Below are 24,895 nucleotides of genomic sequence, written 5' to 3' on the forward strand. Positions count from 1 at the left end.
CCTCACAGATTTTAACATTTCTTTCTTTTCCCCCTTTGCCCATATTTTGTTATATCCCAATTTTTTCCAATTCTGACAAGATATCATCAACCTCAAAGCTAATCTGATTAGGGAATTTTCACAGTAACTTCATTGCAGTGTTAATGTAAGCCTACTTGTGACACTAATAAATAGACTTTTGCTTTAATGATCCTGTCCTATTTATTACTGTATTGGAGCCTCCATTTAGCTGGGCATGCGCAGAGCGCCGCCGCCCCGGCGTTGTAATGGGCATGCGCGGCGCGAGGCATTGTGGGGCGGGGCAGTAATTGACATGCGCGGAGCGAAGCCGCGTTTGTTCATTTGGAGAGAGGAGCGAGAAGATGGCGGATGGAGATGGTAATAGACGAGAGGGAGGCGATGGGGAACCGAGAGCACCCGGCATTTACAGTAACACAAAAAAAGAGGGGAAGGGGAGATAGGCAGCAGGAGTGCAGCGCTCGCAGCCTGCAACCCGTGAGGAGGAGGGAGGGAGAGAGAGAGAGAGAGCGAGCGAGGGTGGGTGGGAGATGGAGGGCCTCAGGAGCTTTCCGCGCGGTTTGTGCCCCTGGCCCTCAGGCCTCGTGGCGCTCTGATCCTGATGTTGGGTGGCGCCCTGCTGGATGGAGGGGGTTGTCAGCGCTTCGCTCCCGGCTGTGCGTGGCTCTCAGGGTCCGAGGCCCCCAGTGTGGATAGGGATCTGAGCACGTGGCAGCACCGCATGGCGGGGGCCCCCCTCCCCAGGCCTGGCGGTTCACATTGCTGCTCCACCGCCTCGCACACCACACCACGTGTCTCCAGCTGCAAACTTCTTTCACAGCTACCAGCTTGCATTGAAATCTTTGCAATGGTGCAGCGATTAGTAGGCAATAATATCACCTGTGAAGAGAAGTTTCACGCCGCATTTCCCGTGTCACATTGCATTTGCGTCTGTATTACGGTTTTGGGGATGTTACCGTCTATGTGCACATAGCTTTATAACTAGAAGTTGAGAATTGATTTCCTGTCGATCGCCCTAGTCAAATATGCACCGTTCACCAACAATTTTGACCTGGCTGACAATGGCTATCTGCCACAATATAATACAAATTAACGCAACCACAATTGGTAGCTTTCTTCTTCAGGCTTGGTATGCACAAAAGAGTTTTTTCTGCTGTGCTTTGTAGGCGATCATATATTAAAGAACTGCAGGGATTTCTGTGTGTTTTCAAGGACTTAGAAGAGATCAGTGTACTGCTTGGTATGAACTAAAAGTTGCAGTTCACTAAGAGCTGCATGCATTTGGGACAGCGTATTTACTATGTTCCAAAAGTGGGTGCATCTAATAATGTCTGAATCTACTCTTGAACTGTAGAAATTCTCCTAACAGACTTTGTTTGCCTCTTGCAGCATCTGCTAAGAAACAAAAGAAGCAGAGGAAGAAAAGTGGGGAAAGTATTGGAGTAGGTGTTGAACTCTCTTTTCAATTATCTTCTGAACACTGTGCAGTTTAATAAATTTGACATGTCCACGGTCTTGCTTTGCTGTGCAAAGGCTACTGCTACATACAAGGGGAAAACTATGTACATGAATTCATACTACTGGTTGAAATTGCTTGAAAGATAATGAATGTTTCACCTAAGAAATAGGCCATTTGGCTCCTTGAGCCTGTTTTGCCATGGCTGATCTTATTGTGGCCTTTAAACTCCACTTTGCTGACTATCCCCATAAGCCTGGACTTCCCTACAGGGAAAAGTCTAACTTGACCTTGAATGTATTGAAGGATGCATTCGCTGCTGCTCTCTGGTAAGTGAATTCTAAAGATTTGACCTCCTGAGGAAATTCCTCCACATCTTCAACTTCAACCTAATTTTGAAACCTAGTTCAAGATTTCTCCATGAAAGGAAACGTCCTTTCAGCATCTACCCTGTCAAGTTTCCAGAGTCTTACATTTAATAAGATCATATTTCTTTAAACTACAGTGAGTAAAGGCCCAACCTGCTCAACCTTTCCTGAGAACCCCCCTCATCCTAGGTATCAATGGAGATGAAAACTATGCAGTAATCTAGCTGTGGCCTTAGTAATGTTGTCAACAGTTGTAGCAAGACTTCCTTGTTTTTATAGTCCAATCCCCTTGCAATAAAGGCTAATATTCTGTATCCACATGCTAACTTAGGGATCTGTATGAGGACACCCTGATTTCCCCATGTTCTTCAATATTCTGTAGATTTTTTCATTTAAATATTCTGTTTTCTATTTTCCTACTGGGTGGACAACTACACACTTTCCATTTTAAATTCTAATTGTCAAATTTTTACCCGCTCATCTAAAGTATAAAGTAAAGTTATTTATTAGTCACAAGTATGCTTACATTCACACTGCAGTGAAATTACTGAAAATCCCTAGTCGCCACACTCCGGTGCCTGATTCGGGTACACTGTGGGAGAATTTAGTATGGCCAAAGCATCTAACGAGCACACCTTTGGACTGTGGGAGGAAACCAGAGCACCTGGAGGAAACCCACGCAGGCACGGGGAGAACGTGCAAACTGCGCATTGTGAACCAAGCCGGGAATTGAACCCTGGTGCTGTGAGGCAGCAGTGCTAACCACTGTGCCACCCTTTGCAGACTCGTATCGTCTTCGCAACCTGCTTTCTTTTACAAAAATAGAAAATATTGGAAAATCTCAGCAGGTCTGACTATCTGTAGAGAGAGAGGATAGAGCTAATGTTTTGGGTCTGGGTTACCCTTCCTCAGTTACTTTCCTTATCTATCTTTGCATTGTCCGCAAATTTGGCTACAGTGCGCTCATTCTGTTCATCCATTAATATAGATTGTAATTGAGGTCCCAAGATTGAAATCTTGTGGCATCCCACTAGTTACCATTTGCCAAGCTGGAAACGGCCCATTATCAGGACTCTTTTTCTCTCTGTCTCTCTCCATCCTCCTTGCTAAGTATTACCTCCAACATTTAAAAAAGGAAATAGACAAACGGTGGGTAACTACAGGCCGGTTAGCTTAACGTCTGTAGTTGGGAAAATGCTGGAATCCATCATTAAAGAAGAAATAGCAGGCCACCTGGATACGAATGGTTCGATTAAGCAGACGCAGCATGGATTCATGAGGGGAAAGTCGTGCTTGACGAACTTGTTGTATTTTTATGAAGATGTGACTAGTGCGGTTGACAGAGGGGAACCGGTGGATGCGGTGTTTTTGGATTTCCAAAAGGCATTTGATAAGGTGCCTCACAAAAGGTTGCTGAAGAAGATTGGGTCACACGGAGTTGGGGGTAGGGTGTTAGCATGGATTGGGGATTGGCTATCCGACAGGAAGCAGAGAGTCTGAATAAATGGGTGCTTTTCTGGTTGGCAGATGGTAACTAGTGGCGTGCCACAGGGATCGGTACTGGGGCCTCAACTATTTACCATTTATATAGACGATCTGGAGGAGGGGACTGAGTGTAGGGTAATAAAGTTTGCAGACGACGCAAAGATAAGTGGAAAAGTGAATTGTGTGGAGGGCGTAGAAGGTCTGCAGAGAGATTTGGGTGGGTGAGTGGGCGAGGATCTGGCAGATGGAGTATAACGTTGACAAATGCGAGGTTATTCACTTTGGAGGAAATAATAGCAAATTGGATTATCTAAATGGAAAAAAATTACAACATGCTACTGTGCAAAGGGACCTGGGGGTCCTTGTGCATGAGACGCAAAAACCCAGTCTGCAGGTGATCAAGAAGGCAAATGGGATGTTGGCCTATATCGCAAGGGGGATAGAATATAAAAGCAGAGATGTCTTACTGCATCTGTACAGGGCATTGGTGAGGCCGCAGCTGGAATACTGTGTGCAGTATTGGTCCCCTTATTTGCGGAAGGATATATTGGCCTTGGAGGGAGTGCAGAGAAGGTTCACCAGGTTGATACCAGAGATGAGGGGTGTTGATTATGAGGAGAGTCTGAGCAGATTGGGTTTGTACTCGTTGGAATTTAGAAGGCTGAGGGGGGATCTTGTAGAGACCTATAAGATAATGAAGGGGCTGGATAGGGTAGAGGTGGAGAGATTCTTTCCACTTAGAAAGGAAGCTAGAACTAGAGGGCACAGCCTCAAAATAAAGGGGGGGTCAGTTTAGGACAGAGTTGAGGAGGAACTTCTCTCAGAGGGTGGTGAATCTCTGGAATTCTCTGCCCACTGAAGTGGTGGAGGCTACCTCGTTGAATATGTTTAAATCACGGATAGATGGATTCCTGATCAGTAAGGGAATTAGGGGTTATGGGGATCAGGCGGGTAAGTGGAACTGATCCACTTCAGATCAGCCATGATCTTATTGAATGGCGGGGCAGGCTCGAGGGGCTAGATGGCCTACTCCTGCTCCTATTTCTTATGTTATTGTAAGCTCTTATGCAGCAACCTTTTTATGTGGAGCTGTATAAGTTTTTTGGCAATACAAATACACTACATCTACTGGTTCTTTATGCACTCTCCTTGCATCCTTAAAGAATTCTTAATTTGCCAAATACTTATCTTTCATAAATCCATACTGACTGCCTATCTGCATTATGATTTTTCTAAATGCCCTTCTACCATTTCCTTGATGAATTCTGTCATTTTCCCAGTAATAGATGTTAGGCTAGTTGGCCTATAGTTTCCTGCTTTCTACAGAGATGAGAATTTCTGTCAAATGGCTGACTTCCAACCTTTTGGTTATGGAATACCACTGTTTGAAAAAAAATTCAGCATCCACGCAGTCCATTGCTTCGCTTCTCAAGCGCAGCTTTTGTTTGCTTGTGCCTGATCCTGCCTATTATCTCTGCTGATTGTCTGCTTTGGGCATTGTGCATACAAATAAGCAGTTTAAAAATTAGGGTTTGCTTAGGCCTGGTTGTTCAGTATCAGCTATGCCATCTTGGGATGCTGAATTGTGCTGTGCTATAGTCCCCCCAACTCCACCCTGATGGATGCAAAAGTGCGAAATGTTCCTCACTGTTCATTCATTTCAAAAGCTCCAAGAGCTGGGGTGTCCAGATTATGAACTGTGAGCAGGCAGCAGTTCCCTGTCACCTGGTCAGTGTTTGCTCTTTAACATGAACAGGTTGCTGGTTTTAATTACCGGATTGTGCAGTAACATTAAATTGTTTATTGAAGTTTAGCCCCCCTGTGAGGAGAAGCTAATTAAACTGTTGATGAATCCCCATTGTGTATGATCTCCTGGGGATTGCTGTTAACTTTGGTTTGTTTCATACTCTTTTCCTTTATAATCAGATAATGGGAAAGATGGCATCCTGGCTGGCAATATTGGGTGACTCTCATTTAGCAACCACAAATGAAGCATAATCTCATGATACTTGTACAATTCCTGGTATGTCAAATGACGTTCAAAGATTTGTCAGTCCAAGTGTCCAGTTATAAAATGAAAAAGTCCAGGGATTAAATCGCATGCAGATGCAGTAGTTGTTAAATGGTTGCTACCAGTATGTAGAACAAACCACCCTGTAACTCTCGGGCAGATTCATTTCCCATGATTTTACCAATTTCTCTTTGACCCGAAGTTCATAAAATGCTTTCTCCTCTGCTCTGTGATGTGTAGATGTGTTGAAAAGCTGAGGTCAGTTTGGTGATTTGATAAAAATTTAGGTAATTAAAGGTGGATGATCGAAAAATGAATGTTTCTGCTTCCTTAATTAACAACAATTCCACTCATTTCAAGTGGCCGACAGATCGTAAGACATGCTATAGTTGCACGATTCTTTCTCACTAAAACATTTCAGACATTTTTGTCTTTGGCAGCGCTCAATCCTACTTCTGTCTGCTTTTTTGAATAGAGGTGCTGCATTTGCAGTTTTCATACGCTGGGACCATTGCAAAGTCTAGGGGATTTTTGAAGATTAGTGGTTTCATAACTTAAAATTTGCTAATTGGAAACAAGTAACTGATGTTGGATTTTTACTTCACAATTTGTTTTAACTTTGTATTGCGCAAAACATCAGACGAGCATAATGTATCAGCTTCAGATGTGGGGCATCCACAATGCTTTAGTTTCCAAGGCAAAGGCTTTACCGCTATCTAAAGGGCTATAATTTGACACATTTTTAATCACATTATCAATGCCCTTTGCTTCACTGCAACTTGCAAAGCTTCATCAGAACTGAGGAGAGATAGAAATGTTGCAAGTGAAAGGGGGGGAAAGAACTATGATAAACTGGATGACAGGCGATGATAAATGGCAAAAGTTTTATTGTATAAAAGCCAAAGGGATGGATATAGTAAACAGTTCCTAGATTAGGTAAAAATTGCTGCGCTACAACTGTCTGAAAAACATTTTAGGAACAAACAAAGAAACACTCCAAAACCCAGCCCAGCAAAAAAAAAGGGAGGCAAAGGTTGTGATCTAAAATTGTTGATCTTGGTATTGAGTCCCAAAGACCTTAGTTAAATTATGAAGTGCTGTTCCTCGACCTGAACTGCTGAGTATTTCCAGCATTTTCTGTTTTCATATCAAAAGAACCAGGGCTTGTCTGGGATAGGGGACTTGATAAAGAAAGCTGCTGCCCTTTGTTTCCGTCAAGGTTTTGGATCATAAATCTCTTTACTGGCAAGAGTATACTACATATCTATATATAATGTGCAAATAAATTTTGAAAATCTGTCCTTGTATTTCCAGAGCATCCAGCAGGTGACAAACTTTCTAATTGAACCAGAGACAAAACCAGTGAAATTGGATACTTCGCATTGGCCCTTGTTGCTCAAGGTAATGTTCAGTTATGTAATTGTCAAGTGGCAGCTTGTGGAATTATGCTTGCATCTGTTTATAGTCAGTTTGTTGAGTACTACTAGTCCTGCTTTTGAGAAAATGCTGTTTTTGCATCACCTCTGCTCACTTAAGGCGAATACATAATCTAGCTTTGTATTTGAGTGATGTACTGAAGGAATGCTGTCTCAGGTGTTTATTTGGCTAGACCAATTCTGCCTGCTCAAATGTCCCAGGGCACCATTTGAAGAGCAGGGTTGTTCTGCTAGCATCATGGTTGACGTTGAGTTCTTCAGTAATATCGCTGAAAGGTCTAGACTCATCTCATTGCTGCTTGTAGGACCTTGCTCTGTTATTGGCTACAGTGTTCAACATCAAAGCCTGAGGACATGACTGGTGCTTTATAAATGTTTTTTTTTCAAACCCTATCTTTTGTATTGCAGAATTTTGACAAACTCAATGTACGGACAACACATTACACGCCAATTCCGAGTGGCTGCTCGCCTCTCAAGAGGGAAATTGCTGACTATGTAAGGTAAGTTTACAATCCAGCGTGAAAAATTGCTGGATTTTAACTGCCCTATCTGATCATGAAATGCTGCCATTGATGAGGAGGGGTTAGGAAATATTAAATTATTACCAGGAATTGAGTGTACAGGAACTGAAGATAATTGTTGGTGCATCATGGTTACTAAAAGGTATATTGATTCAGGACTATGTCTTGACAGATCAGGATTCATTAACCTTGATAAACCTGCAAACCCATCTTCACATGAAGTGGTGGCATGGATACGCAGGATTCTGCGGGTGGAAAAGACAGGTCACAGCGGAACACTAGATCCTAAAGTTACGGGGTGTCTAATTGTTTGTATAGAGCGAGCAACACGACTAGTCAAATCCCAGCAGAGTGCTGGTAAGTGGTTTCCTTGCCAACTAATTTTGCTAACAGCATATTTCAGCTACATTTTTTTAAAAATCCAATAACATGCTGCATTAATTTTGACCTGTGTGCAAGATTACTAATTTCTTCATTTGCATCTGATGTAGAAAGCTTTGACTTTTTATTACTATTTGCTTTCTCGTTCGAAGTGCGGTAAAATTCTTGGGCTTGCCGTAATCAATGACTTGGGTGGAAATATTTCTAATTGTCATTAGTGACCCATCAGTGCAACTGGAGTGTCCTAGCACATGTGGGTGATGTTGTAAGGCACAGTGTCTATTTGAGGTTAGTTGATTTCACAGTCTGTGGTACAGTAATTGACATGGCCGGTCCTGACGACTCTTGTGCTGTTAATTGTAGGCAAAGAGTACGTGGGAATTGTTCGGCTGCACAATGCTATTGAAAGTGAGCATCAGCTTAGCCGGGTAAGTAACCCTGTTTCGTTTTGTCTTGTTGCCTCCGTTTCCAGTTCAAAATTTCAAGATGCTTTGTGAAAGAGTCCTGCAGTACTCTAGAATCAAATGATGTACGAGAGTTTAGGAGTGGAGTGGCTTTCCAATCATTGATTCGATTCATTGCCCCACCTCACCTAACACTTGAGGGTAGGAATGCAAAGCATAATTGGGATGAGGTGTCCAATTTAGTTGTGTCTTTATGCTAACCCAGAAGTTGTGCAATTAAAGATCTTGTGCACCCGTTACTTGTCTTTCCTCCTTGCCCTAAGCGCTTGATGTCTTGATACTGCGTACGTGAAATGATGAATAAGTTTATCCATTCGCCGAGTGCTGCTAGCCGCTTCTTTCACAGCACACGGAGTCTTGTTTTTAGGCTCTGGGTGAATTACATTCATCTTGTACCGGGACTTCTTAGCGTTCTGCTGAGAAGTTGTTGGTCCCTGATTGGGTGTATGTGAATGCGAGATGGTTTGGCAGAGTTGGGACTCTCCTGGGATCCAACTCCACAAAGATGAATTATGCAGTCTGATCACGTACATAAATAATTCTAATCGTTTATGTAGAGAGGGCTTTTTGATTAAAATTTCCAGTGGTGATTTTAGGGTGTAATTAGGAGTTGTGTGGAAAATTCAAAGCTTAATTCCACTTTTATGAATAACTAAATTTAATTGAAGGTTTGAGTTTTTTATATTCAGCCCACTCAGTACTGCATTATATAACCATAAGTTGAATTTCTCACTCAGGGTTTGGAGATGCTGACTGGAGCCTTATTCCAACGACCTCCTCTGATTGCTGCTGTCAAGAGACAGTTGAGAGTCCGGACCATCTACGATAGTAAACTAATTGAGTATGATCCAGAGAGACGATTAGGTGAGTTCTGTAATCCCAGTAACTTCTAATTATATAGAGCCTTTAATGTAGTAAAAGGTCCCAGTGTACTTCAGAAGAATGTTATCAAACAAAATTTGACACCAAGAAACAGGCAATAGACCAGCGTCTGGGTCAGATGTAGATTTCAAGCATTTAAACGAGTAACACAAGATACCTAGAGAAGTACAAAGAACAGTACAGCACGAAACAGGCCCTTCGGCCCTCCAAGCCTGTGCCGCTCCATGGTCCAACTAGACCAATCGTTTGTATCCCTCCATTCCCAGGCTGCTCATGTGACTATCCAGGTAAGTCTTAAACGATGTTAGCGTGCCTGCCTCCACCACCCTACTTGGCAGCGCATTCCAGGCCCCCACCACCCTCTGTAAAAAAAAACGTCCCTCTGATATCTGAGTTATACTTCGCCCCTCTCACCTTGAGCCCGTGACCCCTCGTGATCGTCACCTCCGACCTGGGAAAAAGCTTCCCACTGTTCACCCTATCTATCCCCTTCATAATCTTGTACACCTCTATTAGATCTCCCCTCATTCTCCGTCTTTCCAGGGAGAACAACCCCAGTTTACCCAATCTCTCCTCAAAGCTAAGACCCTCCATACCAGGCAACATCCTGGTAAACCTTCTCTGCACTCTCTCTAACGCCTCCACGTCCTTCTGGTAGTGCGGCGACCAGAACTGGACGCAGTATTCCAAATGTGGCCTAACCAGCGTTCTATACAGCTGCATCATCAGACTCCAGCTTTTATACTCTATACCCCGTCCTATAAAGGCAAGCATACCATATGCCTTCTTCTCCACCTGTGTTGCCACCTTCAAGGATTTTTGTGGACTTGCACACCTAGGTCCCTCTGTGTTTCTATACTCCTGATGACTCTGCCATTTATTGTATAACTCCTCCCTACATTATTTCTTCCAAAATGCATCACTTCGCATTTATCCGGATTAAACTCCATCTGCCACCTCTCCGCCCAATTTTCCAGCCTATTTATATCCTGCTGTATTGCCCGACAATGCTCTTCGCTATCCGCAAGTCCAGCCATCTTCGTGTCATCCGCAAACTTGCTGATTACACCAGTTACACCTTCTTCCAAATCATTTATATATATCACAAATAGCAGAGGTCCCAGTACAGAGCCCTGCGGAACACCACTGGTCACAGACCTCCAGCCGGAAAAAGACCCTTCGACCACTACCCTCTGTCTCCTATGGCCAAGCCAGTTCTCCTTGTATTCCATGAGCCTTAACCTTCTTAACCAACCTGCCATGTGGGACTTTGTCAAATGCCTTACTGAAATCCATATAGACGACATCCACGGCCCTTCCTTCATCAACTGTTTTTGTCACTTCCTCAAAATACTCCACCAAATTTGTAAGGCACGACCTCCCTCTTACAAAACCATGCTGTCTGTCACTAATGAGATTGTTCCGTTCTAAATGCACATACATCCTGTCTCTAAGAATCCTCTCCCAACAACTTCCCGACCACAGACGTCAAGCTCACCGGCCTATAATTTCCTGGGTTATCCCTGCTACCTTTCTTAAACAACGGGACCACATTCGCTATCCTCCAATCCTCAGGGACCTCACCCGTGTCCAAAGAAGCGACAGAGATTTCCGTCAGGCCCAGCAATTTCATCTCTCGTCTCCCTGAGCAGTCGAGGATAGATGCCATCAGGCCCTGGGGCTTTGTCAGTTTTAATGTTCCCTAAAAAACACTTCCTCTCTTGTAATGGAGATTTTCTCTAACGGGTCAACACCTCCCTCCGAGACACTCCCGGTTAACACGCCCCTCTCCTTCGTGAATACCGATGCAAAGTATTCATTTAGGATCTCCCCTATTCCCTTGGGTTCTAAGCATAATTCCCCTCCTTTGCCCCTGAGAGGTCCGATTTTCTCCCTGACAACTCTTTTGTTCCTAACGTATGAATAGAATGCCATAGGATTCTCCTTAATCCTGCCTGCCAAGAACATCTCGTGACCTCTTTTTGCCCTTCTAACTCCCCGTTTGAGTTCTTTCCTACTCTCTCTGTATTCCTCCAGAGCTCCATCTGTTTTCAGTTGCCTGGACTTAACGTACGCCTCCCTTTTCATTTTAATCAGATCCTCAATTTCCCTGGTTATCCACAACTCTCGAATCCTACCTTTCCTATCTTTCCTTTTTACAGGCACATGCTTATCCTGCAGCCTTATCAATAGTTCCTTAAAAGACTCCCATGTGCCAGACGCGGACTTACCCTCTAACATCCTCTCCCAATCAACATCCACCAATTCCTGCCTAATCTGGCTATAGTAAGCCTTCCCCCAATTTAGCACCCTGCCCGTAGGACAGCACTCATCCTTGTCCATTACTATCCTAAAGTTAACAGAGTTGTGGTCACTATTTGCCACATGTTCCCCATCCGAAACTTTGACGACCTGACCGGACTCATTTCCCAGAACTAGGTCCAGTATAGCCCCCTCTCTAGTCGGGCTATCTACATACTGTTCCAAAGAACCTTCCAGTACGCATTTTACAAATTCCTCCCCATCCGGACCCCCAGCTCTAAGCACTTTCCAGTCTGTGCCAGGGAAGTCCCCCACTACAACAACCCTATTTTTTTCTGCACCTATCCAGAATCTGGTAATTTTAGCATGTGTGATCCAAGGGATTTTAATTGCTGAGACAATTGAAGTTAAGAGTGCTTAGGAGAATTGAAGGACCGCATAGATCTTTGGCTGAGGGGGTGGTTGTAGGGCTGAAAGCGTAGGGATAGGAAGCGGTGAGGCCAATGTATGGCCATGGATTTGTAAACAAAGGTGAAAATGTTGCCGGACCAGAGGCTCTGATGTAGATCATTCAGCACTGGTAATGGGTGAATAGATTGGATATGTGCAAGTTCATAGAGTAGAAGATGAGGGATTATCCAGGAGATAGTTGAATAGTTGGGTCTAGAGGAAGTAAAGGCATCAATATTTTGGCAGCAAATGAGCTGAGTCAGATAATGTAGGTAATATATGGTTTAAAAATTTCGTCTAAGGGAATCTTACAACAAAAAAGCGCTCACTTGCCAAGCTGCTTTCTGGCCACATGATGTTGAATAGATGACATTAGCACACTGTGCCAAGATGACTTCTATCTATCACCCTTGACTGATGGCTGTGCACCCTGGCTTATGTAATAGGCATTGTGTAAAATCTCTTGTTTCATGTACTCTTATGGTGAAAGACTGGTGATTTTTCTCATTTAAATTACCCAACCTAAGGCTGCCTTACTGTATCCTGAACTGTATATATTTTATATATATATATTATATAATGTGATACTTTTGTACCCGTGACTAGGAATCTTTTGGGTGAGTTGTGAAGCAGGGACGTATATCCGAACACTCTGTGTACATATTGGTCTGTTGCTTGGAGTTGGAGGTCAGATGCAGGAGCTGAGAAGAGTGCGATCTGGTGTGAATGGTGAAAAGGTAAGAAAAGCTCTTCTAAATAGTCTTAATTTAACATGAGGAGGGGTGGCAGAGTGGTTAACACTGCTGCCTCACAGCGCCAGGGACCTGGGTTCGATTCCCGGCTTGGGTCACTGTCTGTGTGGAGTTTGCATGTTCTCCCTGTGTCTGCATGGTCTTCCTCTGGGTGTTCTGGTTTCCTCCCATGGTCTGGTTAGGTGCATTGACCCGAACAGGCATCGGAGTGTGGTGACTAGGGGAATTTCACAGTAACTTTTAAGTGCTTGTATGACAGTCAATTTTCTGGTTGCTGTTCGGCCTAATGAATGTGCTAAACTATTGCACGGTAATGGCTACTGCTTCTATTGTCTTCTATATCCTGCTTGATTCCAAAGTGTTGAGTTCAGTACAGGTTATGATCCTCCTGTGCTGGTAATTAAACTTTGGAAAAGTGAAAAGCAACAGAGTTGATAGACTTGGTGGCAATATGTACCCCCACCAAGAAACTCTTAGCTGACAGTTACATTTTTAAATTGTTTTATATTTCTGTTAGTAACTAGAGTGTTAAAGTTTTTGCTTTGTAACTTCAGGATAACTTGGTAACAATGCATGATGTGTTGGATGCCCAGTGGCAGTATGACCACAACAAGGACGAGACCTATCTGCGTCGTGTCATCTACCCCCTTGAAAAACTGATGGCAACCCACAAACGACTTGTTATGAAGGACAGTGCAGTAAGTAGAGAAAATGCAAGAAATATGAAACAAAAAGTTGTTGCTTGATGCCCAACATTTTTACAGTGCTCAAGAACCTGATGTGTTTCCAGTAGTTCCTGTTTGAGTAAATGTTGCCTCGTGTTTATGTCCACAATAATGTAGCTTTATTAAAATTACTATTGGCAGAATGTAACAATGCTGGTTTATAATTGGAGCTCTTGCTCTGTTACGATGAGGGTTGTGATGGTAATGAAGGCATTGACAACCCTGCATAATTCTTGTCATGTCTGCTAAGATGAGCCACTAATTCCTATTGTGCTGCTTTTGCTGAGGTAAAAGCAGGGTGCTTTAATATGCAATTAATTTCTCTACCTATATCCTTTAAATGTTGACATGTTGAAGCATGCAGACAAGCCATTGACACACTTTCTAAAGTCTGCAGTTTGCTGAACAACTTGCTTCTGTCTCATTAAGTGATTTTGTTCTATTAGGTAAATGCTATTTGCTATGGCGCCAAGATCATGCTTCCAGGTCTGCTCCGTTATGAAGATGGAATTGAAGTGAACCAGGAAATTGTTGTCATCACAACAAAAGGAGAAGCAATTTGTATCGGTAATAGAACCTGGGATTAAATGTTAACATTTGTGGGACGGTTTAGAATTTGCTTTTATTTGTGTTGACCAGTTATAGTATTTAGCATGTAACTTTGACCAGTGTTGCAGTTACATGTCGTGAATTATGTTCCTTTTGGGCATGACTTTGCAGGGTGCCTAAGGGCAAAAGTAAGTAGAGTGGGACGGCACCCTGGCACAAAAGTTAGCACTGCTGCATCACAGCACCAGGAACCCGAGTTCAGTTTTGGCCTTGGGTCATTGTCTCTGTGGAGTTTGCACATTCTCCTTATGTCTGTGTGGGTTTCCTCCCACAGTCTAAAGATGTGCGGGTTAGGTTGATTGGCCATGCTAAATTTACCTTAATGTCAGGGGGATTAGCAGGGTACATATGTGGGGTTGTGGGAATAGGGCCTGGGTGTGATTGTGGTCAGTGCAGACTCGATGGGCCAAATGGTTGCCTTCTGAGAAATACTATATATGTTTGAAAGATTTGTTGATAGGGATGCTGGTAAAGTCCATAATTACACTTTTGTTTTACTTGGCAGGAATTGCATTAATGACGACAGCAGTGATATCAACTTGTGACCATGGTGTTGTAGCAAAGATCAAGCGGGTTATTATGGAGCGGGACACATACCCACGTAAGTGGGGTCTGGGACCAAAGGTAAGCTCAGGTGGTTTGCATGGTGGGCAGATCCAGTTAGTTTGTAACCACAGGCAGGTGGAGAGTGAACATTGAGCATTTTATGCCATGATGACTTTTGCTTTGACTGAATAATATAGCCAGCTTGTTGAAATGCAAATTGGCCATACTTGAGGTGCGATTTCTAAAGAGATTGTCTAGCTGATTATTCAATCATGAGGATAGTAAAAGAACAATTGCTTCGGAATATTGAATAATAGTGTAAACTATTGATGAGCTGGATGTATCTTAGCAAACCAGCTAAAACTGCATGGCATGTTGGTTTAATTATAGTAAAGGGAAGAGGCAATGCATACATCCCTGATGCTCGAGAGCGAATGGAGACTCCAGCCCTCCTTTTTTGAGGGTTTAGGAAAAATGTTAAAGATCATGACCAGCAGCTAAATCATTTTTAAATCTGGTCAACTACTGTTTCACTGGTGATCGGAGTAAATTAATCATAAATACTTACCCATTTGTTTTTTTTTACTTTGAAGGCAAGTCAGAAGAAAATGATGATTAAGCAGGGTTTGTTAGATAAACATGGCAAACCAAATGGAAGTACCCCCGAGTCATGGAAGAAGGAGCATGTAGATTATAAGTAAGGACTTTTTTTGTATTGTGGAATTAGCACATTTCTGATCCAACCATTTCTGCTTATGTCAGTATGTTTTGGTTGTACCACTAGGTGGCACACTTTATACATATATATATATATATATACACATGAGTAATATTGTGTATTGATCTCAATTTAAATGGGTCTGTTACAGAATACATGGCATACTGGTGAGCCATCTAGCAATCATATATTGTGGATCAATTTTCACCAGTGTTAACTGAATTGTTAAAATAAACTGTTCTTCAGCATCCTTCACAATCTCCTGGTGTCCCGAAATGCTTTACAGCCAATGGAGTGGATTCTTGAAGCGCTATAATTGGGGGAAAGGCAGCAACAAATTTGTGTTCAGCAATCCCCCACAAGCAACAATGTGACCGTGGCATGATCTATTTAAACTGACCAAGAATTCTCCACTCTTTTCAAAATTGTTCCATCTAAGGAAGAAGATGAGACCATTGCTTCAATACTGTCATCCAAGATTTTACGAATTTGACAATGAACCCATATCCTTCTGACTCTCATGAAGTGTTGCCAACATCTAAAGTCACCATACAATGATTAAGGATTGTTTTTGAAGTTATAATGAACTGTGTGATAGCAGATATTTATCCCTTTCCAGCCTGGTATGGCTTTAGAGGGAGTCAGTCTGCAAGAAGAATTGGAATTGTAACTTCATTCCAGCTCTGTAAAACTGTTGGGGTTCAACATTTCCTAACACGTTCCAACTAAGAATTGCAGTCTTGAATTTTTTCGTGCTGCCTTTTGGCAATCTTAACATGTGAGCTGTACATTAATGGTGAGTGTGTGCAAGTGATGTGTTTTGGTATTGGCTAGAGATAACTGGCTTTTGCAAGCATTTTTTTCATAGTGCACACTGAAATGTATAAATTGTTTCTTTCTAGTCTGGCAACTGTAGCGACACCTGGCAATGCGACTCCAGCTCAACCAGTGAAGGTAAGTGTCCCAGAGCTGGGATTAGCCACTCTGAATGACAATATTCCAATGGCTGCTCATAACCAAGAGATGCAAATCCATAGAGCTAATTAATTTAGTTACTGGTGTTTGTGTTCTGCAGGAGGTTGATTTTTTTTTTTAGGTGTTAGTTTCCTCATTCATAATACTATGCAAGAGTTATATGGATATAGACATTTTGTATGTGATATCAATCGAGGGAAATATTGTCAACTGCATGCAAGTGCTTAGTGCCCCCCCCCACCCTCCAAAGAAAAGCAAATTATGCCATTGCCTAGTTCACCCTCGAGTCATGAGTTACGCATTTGACATCCCCTGAAAATGTGTTGGGTTAGGGGCCCAGTCAGATCAAACTAGCTTCCCTGTAACTTGCTTTATGCCACTGTCTGGATGCCTCTCCCAGGCCATTGCTAGCATTGGATTATTTCTATCTGCAGGTTTGTGCACTTGATTGGGAAGGGGCTAGCCTTAGATTTTCTGATAACATCCAAAATTGGAATGGACGATCTTTGTTCTTGTTGGAGGCCTTGGCCATTAATCAAGTGATTACGCTTTTACTGCAGGTGACAGTTGAGTGCACATGCGAGTAGTTGGTCCGTAATGAACTGTTTGATGTAGGGGTACTTGCTGTCATAGTACTGGTTCCAATCATTGATATAATTTTGTGTGTGTTCTCAGAGAAAGCGAGAGAGTGGAAGTGAGAGCGATGAACCGGTAGTCCCATCCACCCCAACAACACCAAAAGCTTCACAAGATTCGAGCAAGAAAGACAAAAAGAAAAAGAAAGAAAAGAAGCAAAAGTTACTGCAAGAGACGGGGGTAAGTGCTGGTAGTATGGTGCTGGTTGTTTGGCACTTTCCAATGTGAATATTGTACAGTTGGTGCTTACAGAGGGAAGTGGGAAAGGTCTGTCAGGATGTGAGCCGACACCTTTTCTTCTGCCAGCACAACTTGAGTTAATGAAGTTGACTCAGGCATTGGACCAAACTTTGCAACTGTCTTGTTTCCGCACTTGGCAATCCTTATGTCATCTGAGCCAAAAGAGAATTTTTCTGTGTTTGTGGGATGTGAGCATCGCTGGTCAATCTGGCATTTATTACCATCCTAATTGCTCTTGTGAAAATGGCGGTGAGCCACTACCTTGAAGCGCTGCAGGCCTGATGGTGTAGGTGCACCCACGGTGCTGTTGGGAAGGAGTTCCAGGATTTTGACCCAGCAACACTGAAGTAATAGCTACATCGTTCCAGGTCAGGATGGTGTGCAGCTTGATGGGGAGCTTGCAAGTGGTGGTATCCCTATGCAGCTGCTGCCTGTGTCCTAGGTGATGAGAGGTCACGAGTTTGGAAAGTGCAGCTGAAGTTTTAAGTAGATACAATCACTTTCCAAATACCTTCAAATATGTGGAAAATGATTAATTCACTAAATAATTCCAGGCAAAGTCTTGACTGATATGAGCCAGGATTTATTTTTGGATCGGATTGTATTTTGCAATGTTTTTCCTGATGTTCAGTTTTAGAAAATGATATGCGAGAGCAAATTTCTCTTTAACCAAGTATGTACAGTTTTGTTACATCATGGTACTATTCTCAGTAAAGTTATTTTGGTTTCTGTAAATTCTCACATTAGGCGATACCAAGCCAGAACTGTTAATGATTTTGTGTACGATAGGACATTGTTCACATGTACTTACAAGTTACATTTATTGGTCTTTCACTTGTTACAGGGGAAAATTGAAAGTATTGATCCACAATCTACCCCAGTGACACCCAAGAAGAAGAAGAAAAAGGAGAAAGAGATTGAAGGAGAATCTGCGACCGGAGTAAGTGCTATTGATTGATAGTCATTGATAGAGTAGTCAAATGGGTCTAACAGGAGTAGGCCATTTGGTACTTCGAGCCTGCTCCACCATTCATTATGATCATAGCTGATCATCCAACTCAGTAACCTGATCCTGCTTTCCCCCCTGCCACGTCCTTTGATCCCCAAGCCTAACTCTTAACTCCTTGAAAACATTCAATATTTAGGCCTCAACAACTTTCTGTGGTAGAGAATTCCACAGGCTCGCCCCTCTGGTTGAATAATTTCCCTTGTTCTCAGTCCTAAATCATTTACCTGGTATCCTCAGACTGACCTGATTCTGGGCACCTCCCACCATCGAGAACACACTTCTTTCGTCTAAGCTTGTTAGAATTTTATAGGTTTCTATCAGCTCACCCCTGCCCAATTCTTAACTCCAGCGAATATATTCCTAGCTGCCTCAATCTCTCCTCATTTGTCAGACCTGCCACCCCATGAATCAGTCTGGTAAAGCTTCACTATACCCCCTCTAGAGCAAGAACTCCTTTTTCCGATAAGGAGACCAATACTGTGTACACTATTCCAGGTGTCGTCTCACCAAAGCCCTGCATAACTTTCTTCCTATGCTCAAATACTCTCGCACTGCCTGCCATTTGGGAAAAGTCACGTTTCTTCCTACTGCTTGCTGTCTGTCAACCGGTTTTCTATCCATCTTCATACAAAACCCGCCATTCCATGTACTTTGATTTTACACTAATCTCTTGCGTGCAACTTTTCTAAAAATCCACATAAACCACATCCACTGGCTCCTGCTCCACAACTCTACTAGTTACGTCCTTGAAGAATTCCAGTAGGTTTGTCCAGCCTGATTTCCCTTTTATAAATCCAGGCTGACCCTGTCTGATCTTGGCACGCTATTCCGAGTGATCTGCTATTAAACCTTTTCTCATGGACTCTAGCATTTTCCCCGCTACTGATGTTGGGCTGAATGGTCTATAATTCTCTGTTTCTCTCTTTTTAAATAGTGGGGTTACATTAGCTACTCTTCAATATGTAGGAACTGTTTCACAGTCTATGGAATCCTGGAAGATGACCACCAATGCATTCAATTTTTACTATTGCAAAACAACAATGTGTTTGGCTTCTTGTTTGATGATTTGAGACAGTAATGTTCTATTCTTTATGCATGTCACACTGCAGAACCCAAGTGTGTACTTTTGTTTCTGTCTTTGTCGCACTCATTGAGCTGCATCCTGCAGTAGTCCTGTTTTTGCTCTGAATCAATACAGTGGTGTCAGGCTCCCTCCCTGTAAACTGTGGCTTGTCACATGAAAACCTTTGCCTGCTATCGGCAATGCCTGTACACCTTTGCTGCTGACCATGATAGTTTGGCTGTTCGTTTGAAGTAAGAGATGGAAGTGACTGTCATAAAGTCTAATGTGCCGATGTTTACAGCCTTTGTTTGTTCGCTAATGTAATTAATCTTCCACAGAGCCCCGAAAGCTCTAAGAAGAAGAAAAAGAAAAAGGTTGAAACAGACAAGTGATGGAGTGGCACAAACTTTCAGTGGCAAACGGAGAGCAATCTTCACTCTGGGACAAAATGTGATGGAAATGCACCACCTTAATTTCCACCCAGTGATCAGAGAGAATAAATTTGCTGAAATGACTTTCACACTTGTGTGCAATCTTGTAACCAGGTTCTTGCTCCCATGTTCAGTTCACTATCCTGTTGTAAAGATAGTAGTCAAGGGATGTTGAATAAATTGCATTCATGTTTATCATGTTCATAGTTATGCCTAAGGAAAGCTGCATTGCTCTGAGCAGGGCAGAAAATCCACATGCACAGCTGCTGTTGGACATTAGCAGCACCTCATTGTTACGCATCTCGTGTTTAATGCCGACCACTTTGTGCAAGGGGCATTTACAATATTGATGGTGGTATTGCAATCCAGCAATTCTACAGTCAGTCTAGTATCTGCCTAGTGTCTGAAATCAGTTACAATCTAGGGCTGTAAATGCTCTGTGACTGCTTTTAGTTATAAACATTTTATACTTGGTTGAAACCTATTTGCAGAATGTCATATGGGCTGAATGCCAAAACTTGGCCAAGTTTCAAGATTGAAATATCTGCTGATCAGGTATAGTTGCTCTGAATTGGTCTGTGTTGCTTTCCGGGTTGTTCTATATTAATTTGCCATACAATTGTAATGACGTCTTGACTTTTCATTGAAGAATGTAATGGGCTACTGCTACCTCCTCCCTACCCTAGTAACGTTGAGTTGGACATTTAAACAGGAGAGTGAACAATGAAAGACTTTGTTTCCATCCATCTTAGCAAGAGTTCCCTCTAATGGGATGAATTTGGAGGTTACTTCAATATTGACTATTTTAAATATTTTTATATTGGTGCTTTATGACACCATACTGATTATGTACATTGTAATAAAGGTAAAAGGCAGGTTTTTTTAGTTCAATAAACTTTTGCCTTACAAGGTGTGCTGTGGTTTTGTGTTCAACCAGTTTGAGCCAAATGCACATTTAATTGTACAGGTATGCCTGACTGTTGTAACAGATTTTTGTTATTTTTTAAACAATAAATGGTTCCTTTATACTTTTTGTGTGTTTAAAAAAAATCTGCTTAATTGAGCATTAACAAGAGAATTGACCACTGCTGTCACTGAATGTTGGCTGCATTCAGTTATATTTAGGGATATTTTAAGTTTGTGTCACAAGTAGGCTTGCATCAATACTGCAATGAATGTACTGTGAAAATCCCCTAGTTGTCAAATTCTGGCATCTGTTCGGGTACGTTGAGGGAGAATTTAGCATTGCCAATTCACCGAACAAGCACTTTGGGAGGAAACTGGAGCGCTTGGAGGTAACTCATGTAGACACAATGACCCAAGCTGGGAACTGGATCCGTGGCACTGAGAGCAGTGCTAACCACTGTGCTGCCTTTTTTGTTAAAGTTATTTATTAGTCACGAGTGAGGCTTACATTAACACTGCAATGAAGTTACTGTGAAATTCCCCTAGTCGCCACGCTCCAGCATCTGTTCGGGTCAATGTACCTAACAGCACATTTTTTAAACTGGGAGGAAATCCCAGTGTGCAAATGCCACATGGTGACGCAAGCTGGAAATCAAACTCGAGTTCCTGGTATTGAGGCAGCAGTGCTAACCACTGCTGCTCAGTTGTGGGCTGATTCTGAATGTCAGGTAAATAGCATCCTTAACAGGTGCCATTGATTTCATATTTTTGAAATATGAATGGAAGAATTGTTTCCATGTGATGTTCGCTTTTTCCCCACAAACCTTGTCTAACTTGTTTGCCAATAGCAGGCAGCTCTGGGCATTGTCCCTTCTAAACACAAATTTAGTTATGCTAGAGTAGATTGAGATATAGGTTTTAGGCTTGATGTAAATGCGGCAAAATATCAAGTTGTTTACAGTTTCTTTTAAAGTAATGTTCTAAAATTTTCATGCGAGTGGTATTGAGTATACTGACAAAATAGCTTTTACATATAAGCCTGCTTTGTGGTGTACATGTTTAAGAGTCTGATCTCCACAGCTGCTTGGAAGCAGAGCTAGTTTCCGTCTAAGATCATGGACTGATTATAGAATCCATATGGTGCAGAAGGAGGCCATTTGGTCCATCAAACCTCAACCGGCAGTCCCCAGGCACCATCCCTACATATTTATGCTGTTATTTCCCCCCTGACACTAAGGGTCTAATTAGCATAGTCAATCCATCTAACCGACATATCTTTGGACTGGTAGGAAACCTGAGCACCCAGAGAAAACCCATGCTGACATAGAATGTGCAAAGTCTACACAGACTGACCCAAGCTGGGAATCAAATCCAGGTCCGCTGAGGCCGAAAATAAATAAATACCTTTTATTATTATTTCCCAGTTGTCACAGCAAATGTATCCCTCATAGTTTGATGGTTTTCTTCTGTGACAGATCGAAATTGAACCCGTGTCCTTGGCACTGTTGAGGCAGCAGTGCTAAACACTGCCACCCTGCAAGTTGAATATTTTCGAAATAGAAGCTGCTGTGTCCCATCAAAAATGTATAACTTGACATTCACCCAGGTGAATGCAAATGATTTAGAAATCTCTTCCAGGTACAATATATCAGTATCGTGGTTGTTAACTTGATTGTGAATCTGGGTGGAATGTTTAGTTTTTCTTGCTGATTTAAATGCATTCTATAATCTAGTGTGCAGAATAATTCAGCCATTGATGATCTGAACAAACATGCTGCTTGGTTAGAAACCAGCAGATTTATCATTCATGCATGTCTGTCTAGACATGGCACTGTTTGCTTTTGTTCACCTGCTAACTACACAATCATTTCAATAAAGCCCTGTGGCGTGGGGGCTGCAAATGATAAATACATAACAATTATAGATGTGGTTGTAGAAGAGCGAGAGAAATAAAGGTTATTGAAAACAAAAGCAAGGTGCAGCAGATGCTGGAAATTGAATATTGCCAGCATTTTGTATTTTTATTTCAAAAGTATTGGGGAATTTAAGTTGTGAATATCCCATTGGTAAACAGTCTTTTTTATAAACCAAGTGAGTACTGTGGAGAATGATGTACAGCTGAAATGTACTCATAAGCTAATGTGCATGTTTTAGGTTTAAAATGGCAGGTTCCACTGCTTTCTGATTTGAGATTAAATGATTTCTTAAAAAGTACATGAATATTGTATTGCAGTGTCTGTCTTGACTAGTAGACCCACGAAACGGGCACCCATTGTGCTGTAGTGCATGCACTTTCGATTGCCTCCACCAGGTTATGCACTGTATCTTCAAGTTCATTGTTAACCAGTGTCAGGTCAAACCAGTGTCCATAGGTGTGCTGTAAGATTTCTGACTCCTTTTGGATCTTCTTGAGAGATTCGGCCTATTTTTTAAACAAAAAGGAAAATGATTTGTCTTAGTGTGGCACTGAAACTGCCCAGAGTAATCCCTGGTCCCTTATTTAATTGACCTCTGGGATATGATAAAATTGTCGTCAATTTCTCCAAACCTAGGGAAAAGAAAATCTGGGTGTTATTTACTTATTTTGCTGCCCTGTGGTGTGAGTAGGATTGAGCCTTCCAAAGGTGCTCTGAAATAGCCATTATTAGTCACTTGAACAAAGCATCGTTTTCCACCTTAAGGAAAGATCTCAATACTTTCAATTTATTTTTGAGATACCAGTTAAGATTCTCATAGTCTGTGCTGTATGTTATTTAGACACAGTATTAGTCAGTTTCTGTACGTGAATCACCAGTAAGACTATTTCTGCATCCATAATGTTGCTGGACTTTGCCTCGCCATGGCTCATGAACAAAACTCTCGTTCATACCTTGGTTACTTCTGGACTCGACTATTTCAGCGTATCCCTGGCTAACTTCCAGGTCTTGTCTTCTATAAACTTAATATCAACAACCCTTGTGCCCACAGTCGATCTCTCCAATCCCACAACTCTTGGAGATAATTGTGCTTCATCTAATCCAGGCATTTTAAGCATACGTGATTTTAATTGCACCATCGGTGGCTGTGCCATCAACTGTCTAAGATTTGGAATTATTTCCCTAAATCATTTTTGATACTTTACCCCCTCACTTTTAAGATATTAGTAAAAACCTCTCCATAAGCTTTTCAGCTGAACTATCACCTTAAGTGATTTGGTGTCAAAATTTCCTCCTTGTGCTCCTGGGAAATGCCTTGGAATGTTTTCTGTTAAAATGCTTTATTAAAAAAATTTCTTTTGTATTAAATATTAAAAATATTAAAAATAGTCTGGTCTTCTATTCCAGTTTTTAAAATAGCCCATGCATCCTATGTAAAGTCAATGGCTGCAGCTTCTGCTGGACTGTGATTGAGTACAAACCTCTGACCCGTTTCTGTCAGCCCACCCTCCGGGATTTGTTTGCTTCTGGTTTTAATTATTGACCTTTATTTTCTTGTTATGGGCCCACCATCTCACTATAGTGGCAGGGTCTCCTAATAGTCTCTTCATACCCCACCTGATTGCTGTGGTGTCATTTAAACTCCGTGGTGTTAGTTGCACTCAAACCCAAGGCTTGATCTCAAGTCTGCTTTGGCCTCTTGTGCCGAACTCCATTATATCCTCCACTGTCTCACGGTACTGCAGCAATTCACTTGCCCTACTGTTGTCAGCAGCCATCTTACATGTTTCACCGAGCAATGTCCACCAGGTTGCAATTGTCATTATCTCAGCTGAATGCCTCAGTATTAGTTTCTAAAAAAGCACCGTGGATGACAGAAGTAGAGCAGTTGGAACTGCAGTCAGTGGCAGAGTCTCAGCACTGCCAAGGGTGTATGGTGAAGCTTGTTCCATGTTAGTCTGAAGGTTTTGGGGACCTATTTACTAATCCACAAATGTCTTGTTTTGGATTGTGGTAGCGATGATAGGTTGATGTTGATACAAATAGGCTACTTTGCCTACTCCAGTTGAGATTCATGAACATAAATGTGAAAAATTAATTTTACTGGAATATTGGATCAGATTGACTCAGCTGAGTTATTCCATTCCACTACGAGAACATAGAACAGTACAGCACAGAACAGGCCCTTCGGCCCACGATGTTGTGCCGAGCTTTATCTGAAAACAAGATCAGGCTATCCCACTCCCTATCATCCTGGTGTGCTCCATGTGCCTATCCAATAACTGCTTAAATGTTCCTAAAGTGTCTGACTCCACTATCACTGCAGGCAGTCCATTCCACACCCCAACCACTCTGCGTAAAGAACCTACCTCTGATATCCTTCCTATATCTCCCACCACGAACCCTATAGTTATGCCCCCTTGTAATAGCTCCATCCACCCGAGGAAATAGTCTTTGAACGTTCACTCTATCTATCCCCTTCATCATTTTATAAACCTCTATTAAGTCTCCCCTCAGCCTCCTCCGCTCCAGAGAGAACAGCCCCAGCTCCCTCAACCTTTCCTCATAAGACCTACCCTCCAAACCAGGCAGCATCCTGGTAAATCTCCTCTGCACTCTTCCACATCCTGGTGAG

General features: G+C 42.3%; 2 protein-coding genes and 3 non-coding genes across 6 annotated transcripts in view; 4 read left to right on the forward strand and 1 right to left on the reverse strand.

Moving 5' to 3' along the window:
* Positions 1–288: 288 nt before the first annotated feature.
* On the forward strand, positions 289–20,466 carry dkc1 (dyskeratosis congenita 1, dyskerin). The gene is made up of 16 exons (XM_078211633.1): positions 289–378; positions 1,408–1,460; positions 6,653–6,739; positions 7,183–7,274; positions 7,468–7,652; positions 8,040–8,104; positions 8,878–9,004; positions 12,341–12,471; positions 13,041–13,184; positions 13,658–13,778; positions 14,326–14,444; positions 14,960–15,063; positions 15,987–16,038; positions 16,735–16,875; positions 17,780–17,875; positions 19,346–20,466. The coding sequence occupies exons 1-16, from the start codon at positions 363–365 to the stop codon at positions 19,397–19,399; spliced, it is 1,587 nt and encodes a 528-aa protein (XP_078067759.1). The 5' UTR covers positions 289–362; the 3' UTR covers positions 19,400–20,466.
* Positions 8,429–8,667, forward strand: LOC144493257 (small nucleolar RNA SNORD17). Its single transcript, XR_013497709.1, has one exon. It is a non-coding gene; the product is annotated as a small nucleolar RNA SNORD17 (small nucleolar RNA).
* On the forward strand, positions 12,082–12,157 carry LOC144493252 (small nucleolar RNA SNORD83). Its single transcript, XR_013497704.1, has one exon. It is a non-coding gene; the product is annotated as a small nucleolar RNA SNORD83 (small nucleolar RNA).
* LOC144493255 (small nucleolar RNA SNORA36 family) lies at positions 12,838–12,972 on the forward strand. The gene has a single exon (XR_013497707.1). It is a non-coding gene; the product is annotated as a small nucleolar RNA SNORA36 family (small nucleolar RNA).
* Positions 20,467–22,316: 1,850 nt separating the features above from the next.
* The window catches only part of mpp1 (MAGUK p55 scaffold protein 1), a 64,073-nt gene continuing 61,494 nt past the window's right edge, over positions 22,317–24,895 (reverse strand). For both annotated transcript variants that reach the window (XM_078211635.1, XM_078211634.1), the window contains one exon: positions 22,317–22,766. In XM_078211635.1, the coding sequence (XP_078067761.1) occupies positions 22,590–22,766 (177 nt within the window). In that variant the 3' untranslated portion in view covers positions 22,317–22,589. The remainder of the gene's footprint in view (positions 22,767–24,895) is intronic.

Source organism: Mustelus asterias, chromosome 4 (genome assembly GCF_964213995.1).
Source record: "Mustelus asterias chromosome 4, sMusAst1.hap1.1, whole genome shotgun sequence".
NCBI classification, from domain to species: domain Eukaryota; kingdom Metazoa; phylum Chordata; class Chondrichthyes; order Carcharhiniformes; family Triakidae; genus Mustelus; species Mustelus asterias.